The following is an 11,742-nucleotide window of genomic DNA, read 5'->3' on the forward strand; positions in this document are numbered from 1 at the left end:
CCAACAACATTAGCGGCAGTAGATCCGACTTTCGTAGAGCAGCAGCACCAACATTAGCAACGGCATTTTCACCCACAGCAACGTCAACGTCAGCAGCACCAACGTTAACAACGGCATTTTACCCACAGCAACGTCAACGTCAGCGATGGCACATGAGCCCCAACTTGCTGCTGCCGCTGCTGCTGCTGCTGCTGATGATGATGATGGTGTGTTTTTTTATCACCATGAGTGTTTACCCAATAATGCTGTTAACTTGCAATTTCCTATAAACATCGCGATACATAATTGTATGATGTATGATTCTGAGTTTGTGACGAGGTGTTTATAGTTACAAATGTTTGGTACTGTATATGCAGATTTCCCTTGTGTATGATTAACGGCATTCACTACTGGCTGAAGTGTACTACAGTTTTTTTATTTAATTAATAAGTAAGGCGAACGTACATTCACACACGAGAGGCCAATCGTAACAACTCGGCCATCTCCGGCAAGCTTCGAGATAGACCATATCTAGATACTAGCCGAGGAGTTCCGATTGACGAGAGGCATGATATCATGATTCAGTTGTGTTGTATAAAACATTAATGCAATATTTAGAAGCTTATATTATCTTGAATTTGTTATCTTTGCTCTTTCTCTTCAAGTTTAATTCGTATTTGAAAATGTCATAGCCGGATCCGGGATTTGATATTAGAGGGTGCGCAACCAATGACGTTCGCGCTAACCCGCTGAAGGCACGAAATGTGTTATGGACGTCTCTTAGACGAGTTTGGCAAATTTAGTCTAAAACGGTGCATTATGGTGTAAAATATGTATGTATTTTCTTCCAATATTGAAATGAAAAGTTCACTTAGACTATTTGATGAATTGTATCATGAAAGAGATAAGTATTAAAAAAGAAAAGAAAACATAAGTTATGTGTAGGCCAACATTTTTAGAATACGTGACCTTGTATCATACAACATTGTATATTCAACCGAATGGATTACATATTATACTTTCAATCTATACATTCAAAACATATGTCATGAAACCACTAGTATCAAAAATGGCAAGTGTGGTGTTTAATCAATGTTTTAAACACTTAAACTATTGTTTGGAAATGGCGTGTTGACGTGAGGTGAACATTTTTTTGCAGATTCTCAAGAGAGTAACGTCATAAATCAAATGACGTCAAAATCGACGTGACAACAACGTCTTTCTGTCTAAAATGAAACTAGCTGCGAGTAAAAGCTTGATCATTTATTAATTTTTTTAAAGATAAGATTGTCGAGCACCAGCAAAACATGTGTATAGTTTTTCAGCTGAATTAACTCACGTATTGACGTGGTCACTTGTTGAAAATGGCGACTGGACAAGTTCTTCAATTCGGAAGCCCGCTTCCGTCACTCAGCACATGTGTTCCGTGTTCCCCGGAAGTGTTTCACCAGGTGACAGGACAGTTGCCACGGCCGGTAAAATCTCCCGCGCTCCCTTGCGCCGTATCCGGGACGCCTTCACCACGAACCACCAGGTAACGACTCGATTAATTAATTGCTGTATATACGGTGTACGCAACTTAAAGATGTTTAAAACAAGAGCTATAACAGGAACGTGGCACATGGCCCACATTGGGCCTTTCCAGATTTATGTACGATGAACAATAAAAAAGCAACAAAGCTAAAGTTGACACACGAACTCTTAATGTCCTCATTGGCCAACATTGACGCTGTTCTGTGATCTTGATCTCTTGAATTTCTTGAAAATTCTTTAGTTTAACTCGCTTTTAAAGGTTTATTTCATTAAGTAGTTTATCTTATTTATCTTATATAATATCTAATATAGTTTCCTTTAAAAGCCTCAAAACTAAAAAGAGAATTATTCATTAATTATACCAAACCAAAAATATTGTACATGATCCTATCATAAGGGACTTAAGATGTTTCGAAAAATATGGGCCTGGATTAAGCGTAGCTCCTACATGTATTTTTTTTATTTTTCTATAGTTTGTGATATATATTTACTTCTTTAAAAACTTTTTAAACTTTAAATAGTAATTATATGATATTCACAATAAACCATTTTTCATTTATTAAAATTAAAATTAAGTATGTATTTTTGGCTTATTCAAATAAGCTACTTAAACCTGTTAACCTTCAGAAGTTTCGAGAAATCGGGAGCTCATATAGGATATACAATTTTATCTGTGACACAGTTTTTTTCATAAATCTGTAAAATTTGCCTGAATCTCTTCAACACTTACAAAATGACGAGAAATGATTTTTTTGGTATAGACTCCTTATCATGACCAACAAATGTGACCGTGACATTTGCTATAAGAGCACGACTGACATTTGCGACACACTGTAAATGCTATTAAATTCTTATTTTTTGAATTTGATGAATAGTGACAAGGTTACAGCCGAGACACAAATATAAATTGATACACTCAAGCAGCAAATTTGAACTTTTATAATTGTTTACTATCGTGAATTCATTACAAAAATCATGTCATGTAACAGAACACTTATTGAATGGCTTGTCGGTCAATACTCAGAACCGTTTTGTCTTCGGTCGGGTAAACTGGTTCATCGACCTTGGACAACTAGTTTTGTCTATTTACAGGCACGCCATTCTATAAATGTATACTATGAAATCAGTGTCGGGTTCCAGTGACACTCAGTACTTGACCTTGATATGTGGGCACGAGAATGCCTTGCGCGAAACAGATAAGTTCATTATAATTAAAATCTGAGTAGAAGGGACACATTTATAACGGACTCAATTTGCCACTTAATTTGACCTTAACCTTAAGATGAGATCACACACACTTTCCATTGCTCCTCTGCAATTCGGCTAAGTTTGATCGAACCCGCTGAAAATGCCTGAGATTTGGCTAAGACGTGCGGACGGGCGGACGGACGAACAAGCGATGCCGGAGGACAGTACAGAAATATACCTTCCTACGGAAACATATAGCTGTTTTTCTCTTGGAAAAAGGCCGATTGGCTAATAGTTCAACTGTTACCCTGCTATGCAACCAACATTTAACGGTTGAAAAATACTAATAGTGTATCTAAATATGCAAAGTATTGCCAGGATTTGGGGCGACGGACACAGATGGGGGTATTAGACGGATATCAATAATGGCTCTAAATTAGCCACGTATTGCCAGGATTTGGGGCGACGGACACAGATGGGGGTATTAGACGGATATCAATAATGCCTCTAAATTAGCCACGTATTGCCAGGATTTGGGGCGACGGACACAGATGGGGGTATTAGACGGATATCAATAATGCCTCTAAATTAGCCACGTATTGCCAGGATTTGGGGCGACGGACACAGATGGGGGTAATAGACGGATATCAATAATGCCTCTAAATTAGCCACGTATTGCCAGGATTTGGGGCGACGGACACAGATGGGGGTATTAGACGGATATCAATAATGCCTCTAAATTAGCCACGTATTGCCAGGGTTTGGGGCGACGGACACAGATGGGGGTATTAGACGGATATCAATAATGCCTCTAAATTAGCCACGTATTGCCAGGATTTGGGGCGACGGACACAGATGGGGGTAATAGACGGATATCAATAATGCCTCTAAATTAGCCACGTATTGCCAGGATTTGGGGCGACGGACACAGATGGGGGTATTAGACGGATATCAATAATGCCTCTTAATTAGCCACGTATTGCCAGGATTTGGGGCGACGGACACAGATGGGGGTATTAGACGGATATCAATAATGCCTCTAAATTAGCCACGTATTGCCAGGATTTGGGGCGACGGACACAGATGGGGGTATTAGACGGATATAAATAATGCCTCTAAATTAGCCACGTATTGCCAGGATTTGGGGCGACGGACACAGATGGGGGTATTAGACGGATATCAATAATGCCTCTAAATAAGCCACGTATTGCCAGGATTTGGGGCGACGGAAACAGATGGGGGTATTAGACGGATATCAATAATGCCTCTAAATTAGCCACGTATTGCCAGGATTTGGGGTGACGGACACAGATGGGGGTAATAGACGGATACCAATAATGCCTCTAAATTAGCCACGTATTGCCAGGATTTGGGGCGACGGACACAGATGGGGGTATTAGACGGATACCAATAATGCCTCTAAATTAGCCACGTATTGCCAGGATTTGGGGCGACGGACACAGATGGGGGTATTAGACGGATATCAATAATGCCTCTAAATTAGCCACGTATTGCCAGGATTTGGGGCGACGGACACAGATGGGGGTATTAGACGGATATCAATAATGCCTCTAAATTAGCCACGTATTGCCAGGATTTGGGGCGACGGACACAGATGGGGGTATTAGACGGATATCAATAATGCCTCTTAATTAGCCACGTATTGCCAGGATTTGGGGCGACGGACACAGATGGGGGTATTAGACGGATATCAATAATGCCTCTAAATTAGCCACGTATTGCCAGGGTTTGGGGTGACTGGTACACAAGGGTATAAGATGGATATTAATAATGTTTCAAAGTAAGCCGCTCTTTGCCAGGAGTTTGGTGTTACAGGCACATTATGTGATATTATACGGTCATTAACAATCCCGGAGAGCCACCATGCCCGAGATTTCAGGATGGATTCGACATAAGTTACTGGTAGAGCAATTCGTTCCTTACTGCATCAGACTAACCGTTGGTCCCAGTGTGTTGGGAATGACACTGCCGAGAGAAGAAGCAATATATCTTCATACGCATGCTCATGTCGGTTTTCTTAAATATTTCATGAGAAATCCTAGCAAATTAGCAGTGGCCATTCATGTATCGATGTCATCAAAGTACAAAATGAATCGTTTGTTTGCATTCTAAAAACAATACACAAGGTGCCTTCTATCAGAGTTACAATCTTAACTGATTTACAATCTCAAAGATTGGCAAATACGTCTTTGAAAGACCCTTGATAAAACATTTAAGAACTGAAACAAAGTATTTATATCAAACACCTGTAAATCATTAGATATCTACACGAGAGTGCATTTCACTGCATTTGGAATATTTGAAGCATTTTTTAAGAGGTTTTAGAACATTGTATTTCATTTTCAAAATGACGCTGGCAGGATTTGATTGAGAACTTCAGCACTGAAATGTGTTTCAGTTGTTTTATGGATAGTGGCAAAGAAATGAAATAAAACATAATGGTTTAATATTTTTAAGTGATATTTTTCAATTAAAGGTGATTTTCAGACAACAACAACAGCAGCAGCAACAGCAACATGCCAACATGGACTAGATACAAGTGTTTGTGAATATTTATAAAATAGTTAAAATAATGAGAATTTTTGACTGATTGTGTGACTATATCGTAGTACAAAACAAATGCAAACGATCATTCATATGTGCATACATATATCGAATAGATTTTGTGAATTCGAGGAAACAAATATTGAAACGACAAAAACATCATCATCAGCAGCAGCACCAGCAGCTTTAGCAGTATCAGCAACAGAAACAACAACACTTTGCCAACTTATTGTGGATGCATTTTCTTGTTTTAAAGGATTAAAACTACATGAATGTTGTATGTCTTGCATATTCGATTGTGACTGATTGACTGTAAGACCATGTGTTTAAACATAGAATGGGTTCCGTTCGTGAATTCGTACTGTCACTGTGATTGGTAGGTTTATGTCAATCGTTTTAAAATCATTTTTGATAAAAAAAATAAAATAAAAATAAAATGTTTAAAACTTATCAGTAAGCTCTATACAAAACATAACTGTACAGTACGTTTTATTTAATTCCGGCGACACAATCACACTTTAAGTACCAAAGATTCTCCTCCTTAGTTCAAGTTATTGCAGGGACGGTTCCCGAGTTCGACGTCAGTAGACTTCAGTAGAGGGGCGCACTTGGGGGTGGGGGTGGGGTGCAACTTCGGAAATGCGCCTCCAGCCCCTCCTCGATCCACAAAAAGATATAGGCTTCAAACGTGGTTAATGGGGATTGGCAAATACCAGTTTAACTATGCATTACCTGAAACGTTGGTTTTGCCTTGATTTATGCATGTGCTTCTACCATATTGACGTGCAACCATCACTGGCAAGCAACCATTAAATAATTTTAAGGCGCAGCTACCTATCCTCCGGCGCGGTCGCCAGAGCGCGTATGATCCAAGGAAACTAGCTTTTAGCACCCCAAATACCATTAACGCCCCAAATACCAACGCCCCAAATACCATTAACGCCCCAAATACCATTAACGATGGTGTATCGTCATTTCTTCTTTCTTTCCCAGCACACAACTACCCTACATCCGGCGCGGCCGTATGAACGGATATGCCACCAAGACCCTAGCATACGGCGCTCCAGATATCGGTAAGGATGCTATTTTGCTCTCATAGCTTTTAAGATAGCATCTGTTTTCTGGCGGAACTGCATCTGTCGTCTTTAAATTTGTTAGTTTATAAACGTGTAATTATAATTAGGCTGTTTGTGTTTACACATGTGATTAATACACTAATCTGATATATAGCGCTCGTTTCGTGCGTAACTACACGTACACAAATTATGGTTTTCATTTTTAATTGCTCGGCTATAACCTTTGATGGGGATCGATCCTCTGACCTGATTGGTTGTGAGCTGATCACATCATAAAGCCCGAGATGGAAATCGGGGCTGGAGAACCCGTGACCTCGATGGTGAAGGGCACATACCACTACAAATACATGTGTATATCTCTTCACCATCAAAAATGGCAAATGCATCTAACGTATTCATTGTTTTGTCACGCAGTTAAAAAGATCTACACAGGTCAGCTTCCGATGACTTACTTTAACGACATCTGCTATGGCCGGAAGTCGACACCACAGGAGTTCCAATACTCAACACCTCTGATGAATCGCGTAAAGGAATTATGGGAACCAAAGAGCGTGTCACAAGAACAAGGGCGGCACGTGCTCATGGACATTCAGGATGCCAGGTAAGCCGCCGCGATAGAACTGTTATTTGTATTCTCAAAAATGTGAACACTTGCAAAATAGGAACACAGATTCATCATCTCAGTTATTCAGCACATGGATTCCAAAGGAAATATATTGCAGTGTGTCCATCAAACAATGCACGTCTTGAAAAAAAAATCAATTCTGTTTTGTCACTTTTGTGGCATTACCATGTGAACGAATGACAACACATTAACGTCTGCCAGTACCTATTACTCAGCGTTCATGCCTTACGGTTCTTTTCATGCCATGGACATGCAAAACATGTTTTCCTTCTTTCAAAATACCGACCAGGAATCCGCTCGTACGGAAAGTTTTTTTTTACCGTTCGTTCAATGTGTCATGATTCGCACTATCGCCATACAATTATGTTTAAAACATTTTTTCTTTTAAAATGCCGACGACATGGCTTGAATTTTGTCATGTTCGACGCTTTCGCTTAACTATGTTTTGGCATTTTAACATAGAAGTAATGCCACATGAGTATACTTTCCCTGTCCCCAGAGTACGCCGATATAATCAGATCGAAAGCCAGTGCGCCCGGAAGCGGATGATCCGGTGTAAACGGACGGAGGCGGCGCTCATGAGGAAGGCCGAAATCACGCCCCGTGGTGTCCAGGCCTACCTTGTCCGTCTAGAAAGAGAGAAGGAGAAACTCGACGAGCGCATCCGGGAGCGCAAGTGTGGAAGACGAAAAGGGTCAACAATGTGATTTTGGAAGATGCATAGCATTTATCTTTATACTTTAAAACATTTAATTTATTTTTCTTTCATGATTGTCCTTAATATAATTGTTTTGAATTTCGGAAAAGATTCAATTTACTTGATATATTCGGACCTAGTTTGTTCATGAGAAATGTACCCAATTCCTTTAAAGAAATACATTTGAATACTTAAAGCCGTTTGTGTACGTTCTGTTCAAACGAGAATTCAAGAGTGGCATCTACTTTTGACCCCGGGGTAGTCCCACATAGAACTTAATCTAAATGTGAACAGAGCCACAACTCCTACCACTTAATGTTACAGCGTGGACCATTGACTTTCAACTCACAGAGACAAACTGAATTATTCTGACAACAAATTGTGAAAATTTAACATTTGACATTAATGTACTGACCTATTTTTTACCATACTGGCATATCTGACAAGACCCCAGGACACAGTTGCCTAAATGTCAAAGAGGCACATACAGGCTTACCAAGTTTAATAAATAATATAGAAAATGTGACCTTGAGTGTTTACAGGGAACATCTGACCTAGTTTTATCGTATAAACCTCAGAAAAGGAACAAGAGCTGTCAAAGGAGTGTGACAATAGCCCCCGAAATAGTCTAAAATAATAGACGTGTTATACGGGATTCTTCCAATCCCTAAGGATTTGCCATATCAAAAATCGTAAAAAAATCCGTTAACGTACAGTTATTTGGACTACCCCCGAAAGGCCTCGTTGGAAAGATAACCATTAGTATTTGGGCCTGTATGGTAAACTATACTCGCGGTAAATGAAAAGGCACCAAGATGTATACAAAATGATATACAGCGAGTATGGGGATACTTTAATTTCTATACATGAACATGTTGTTTTAGCAGATTTGTAATAACATGGCGTGGTAGTTTGACGGATATTTAGTGTCCATTACGAAATACCGTGGGTTCCTTGCAAATCGTTTTTTATTATATGTTTGTGAATTTGGTTGTCATTTGTGAATGTGCTGCATGTATACATTGTATCAGTACACAGCTAAACAACAGACTGTTAAAACGCCAGCAAAACGTCTGTCTAGAGTTTACACTACGGAACGTTTGAGTAACGCACAACGTCATGAAGCCATTGGTATGGTAGCCGGTGGTAGGTCGTACCACGCGGTTGCACGAATGATAAATTGTTCTCACACGACTTTATTGCGATTTGTGAGAAGACACGAAGAAACTGGCTCTGTAGCAGATCGGCCCCGCCCAGGACGTCAACGAGTGACGTCTCTCCAACAAGACTGTCATGTTGTCCTTCCCCATCGTCGAGACCGCTTCCGGGCATCAGTACAGACTGCCCGGGAGGTACACGAATACAATCAGCAACCTTTAAGTCGATCAACGGTCCGTCGACGTTGACTGGCTGCAGGGATAAGGGCATATGGTGCAAACAGGGGCAACGTCTTAACGCTGGAAAGACATAGGAACCGCCAATGGTTGTCTCGCCAACATCTAAGATGGACGCAAAACCAGTGGAAAGAAGTTTTATTCGCAGACGAGTCCATATTTTGCATATATTTGCTTGATGGTAGGCGTAGGGTATGGCGTCGAAGGGAGAAAGGTACGCCGACTGTTGCATCAGCCAACACTTTCGCTGGGGAGGAGGCAGTGTCAAGGTCTGGGCAGGCATATCCTGGCACTTCAAGACACCGCTAATAGTAGTGCAATGAAATGATCTCACCTTTTTCAAACAGGACAACGCACGCCCCAATTCAGCCAGACACACTAATGACTTTATGACACGTCAGAACATCAATGTTTTGCCCTGACTTGCCTTTTCTCCGGTCTTGAGTCCCTTTGACCATCTTTGGGACCAGCTTGGACGTCAGGTACAGAGTGGACTTCACGTCATCAACAACAAGGTCGAGCTTGTGCAGGCGAAGGAGTGGAATACCATCCCCCAGTACCGCATACAACGTCTCATTCGTAGTATGAGACGGAGACGCCAAGCTGTCCTGGATGCCAATGGCGATTATACTAGAGTTTGTGAATTTCAATTTTTGACCCCCGACGTCTTAGTTGGCACAATATCATCAAACTACCCACAATTCATCATTTAGCAAGTGTTACATTTCAGAATAGCCTAAACTTCATTTTACTCTAGGTTTTCTAATGTAACTTCACATCACCGCCAAATTATGATAAGAGTGTTCTCTGGTGTGTTTTCATTGACCGCGAGTATATTTACATGATGACCAACCCTATTTTCCAATAAAGTTTTGAAATATTGATCCGTAGCATTTTTTGAAAGCAAATTATGTAAATGGAAATGACAAGTCACTGTAGGATGGAATGAATGTCAACTCGTCTCGGGGCATAAGCGTTATTCAGTTTTTGGATGTAAACGGATTTCAGTTCATTGTCACCACAGCCTTGACCTTCACACTAACTTCAAAACCAATAGAGTTCATCTGCTGGTCATTAAGAATCTGTCTGCCATGTTTGAGGTCTCTGGGCATAAACGTTCTTTGGCTATTGGTCGGAAACGGATTTCCAGCTGGAGGTCATCACGACATTGACCTTAGACCAAAAGAGCTGAAAATCAATACGATTCATATGCTGGTCATTACAAACGTGCCTACCAAGGCTGAGGTCTGTGGTCTAAAACGTTCGCCTTTTATTAATCGGAAAAGGGTTTCCAGCTCGAGGTTATCACGACCATGACCTTTGACCTGCAAACTTCGAAATCAATAGGGTTCAAGTACTGGTCATTACTAACCCGACTTCAAAGTTTGAGGTCTCTGGGCCTTAGCGTTCTTCAATCATTGATCGGAAGGGGACTTTCAGCCTGAGGTCACCACGACCTTGACCTTTGACCCACTGACTTCAAAATCATTAGGGTTCATACGTGTATGCTGGTCATTACCAACCTGCCTACTAAGTTTTAGGATTCCTGTGCCTTAGCTTTCTTCAAGTATTGATCGGAAACGGATTCTAAGCTCGAGGTCACCAATACCTTTACCTAACACGAACTCACCTCAAAATAAGTAGGGTCCAATTGATGGTCATTATCACCCTGCCCACCAAGTTAGGGGTGTATTGGCCTTAGCATTCTTCAGTTATTGGTCAGAAGCGGATGTTTAGATCAGTCTTCATGAGCTTAACCTTTAACCCATTGACATCATTTTTTATGGTTCATTTCGCTCATCATTAACAAGTTCAAGTTCAATATTTTATTTGCTAAAGGCCACCGGCCCAAGACAACAAATATGTATATTACAAATGTGCAAAAGCAACAATGGTAACATCGGTTGAACAATGTACAATATAATACAAACACAGTTACAAAACAAACAAATGAGAGAAAAATCCCACAAGAAACCAACAATAGAATGGAAAAAAAAGAACAAAAGAAAAAAAAAAAAAAAAAAAAAAAAAACAAAAAAAACAAACACGAAAGCTAAAGAGTTAAGAAATAAAGAAGTGCAAGTCGGAATACAGATTCGAATGTGTAGCATGCATTAAATACCTTTTCGAAACGAAATAGAAGGGATCTAAAGAGTACACATTGTATTAAAATACTATACACAATACTCTAGCACAGAAAACACCCCTGCAATAACTTGCATCCCGTCTAAGTCATCGAGACGTCACCCACGTAGGTGTGGTTGATCTAGTGGTACCCACCGATACGTCAGGCACACATCTCAAAGGCCCCCGAGATCACAAGTAATTACAGATGTTACACAATTAATATCATTACCGAACAAAAGTACACAAAAGACTGAAGTAAGTACTAATATTACTTATACCATTTTTATAACGCTTGTAGTAAAGTATTTCTATGTTGCATAGCAAAGTATATATACATAGCAATATCCCTTAACAAATTTTCATTTTTGTACGCATCAAGATGATACAATTGTTAATAGTGGCATTTTCATAATATTTCTTTGGTAAATATGTTTTTCTAATATTAGAGTAAAAAGGACATTTGATCAAAAAAATGGTATTCTATTTCAACAACATTTTTACATAATTTACAAAACCTTTGATCACGATGAATATTAGAGTATCGACCATATTCAATCT

At 39.9% G+C, this 11,742-nt stretch overlaps 1 protein-coding gene across 3 annotated transcripts; it reads left to right on the forward strand.

Moving 5' to 3' along the window:
- The first annotated feature begins 540 nt into the window (after positions 1-540).
- Positions 541-7,859, forward strand: LOC128237191 (uncharacterized). 3 transcript variants are annotated; one of them, XM_052952511.1, is made up of 5 exons: positions 541-812; positions 1,305-1,513; positions 6,259-6,338; positions 6,756-6,942; positions 7,466-7,859. In XM_052952511.1, exons 2-5 carry the CDS (start codon positions 1,344-1,346, stop codon positions 7,671-7,673), a joined length of 645 nt encoding a protein of 214 aa, XP_052808471.1. In that variant the 5' UTR covers positions 541-812; positions 1,305-1,343; the 3' UTR covers positions 7,674-7,859. The 3 variants fall into 3 exon arrangements, with proteins under 3 accessions (XP_052808471.1, XP_052808462.1, XP_052808481.1); XM_052952502.1 differs by having other exon boundaries at positions 541-1,513; XM_052952521.1 differs by lacking the exons at positions 541-812; positions 1,305-1,513 and adding an exon at positions 4,963-5,641.
- The last annotated feature ends 3,883 nt before the right edge of the window (positions 7,860-11,742 follow it).

Source organism: Mya arenaria, chromosome 1, assembly GCF_026914265.1.
Source record: "Mya arenaria isolate MELC-2E11 chromosome 1, ASM2691426v1".
NCBI lineage: Eukaryota > Metazoa > Mollusca > Bivalvia > Myida > Myidae > Mya > Mya arenaria.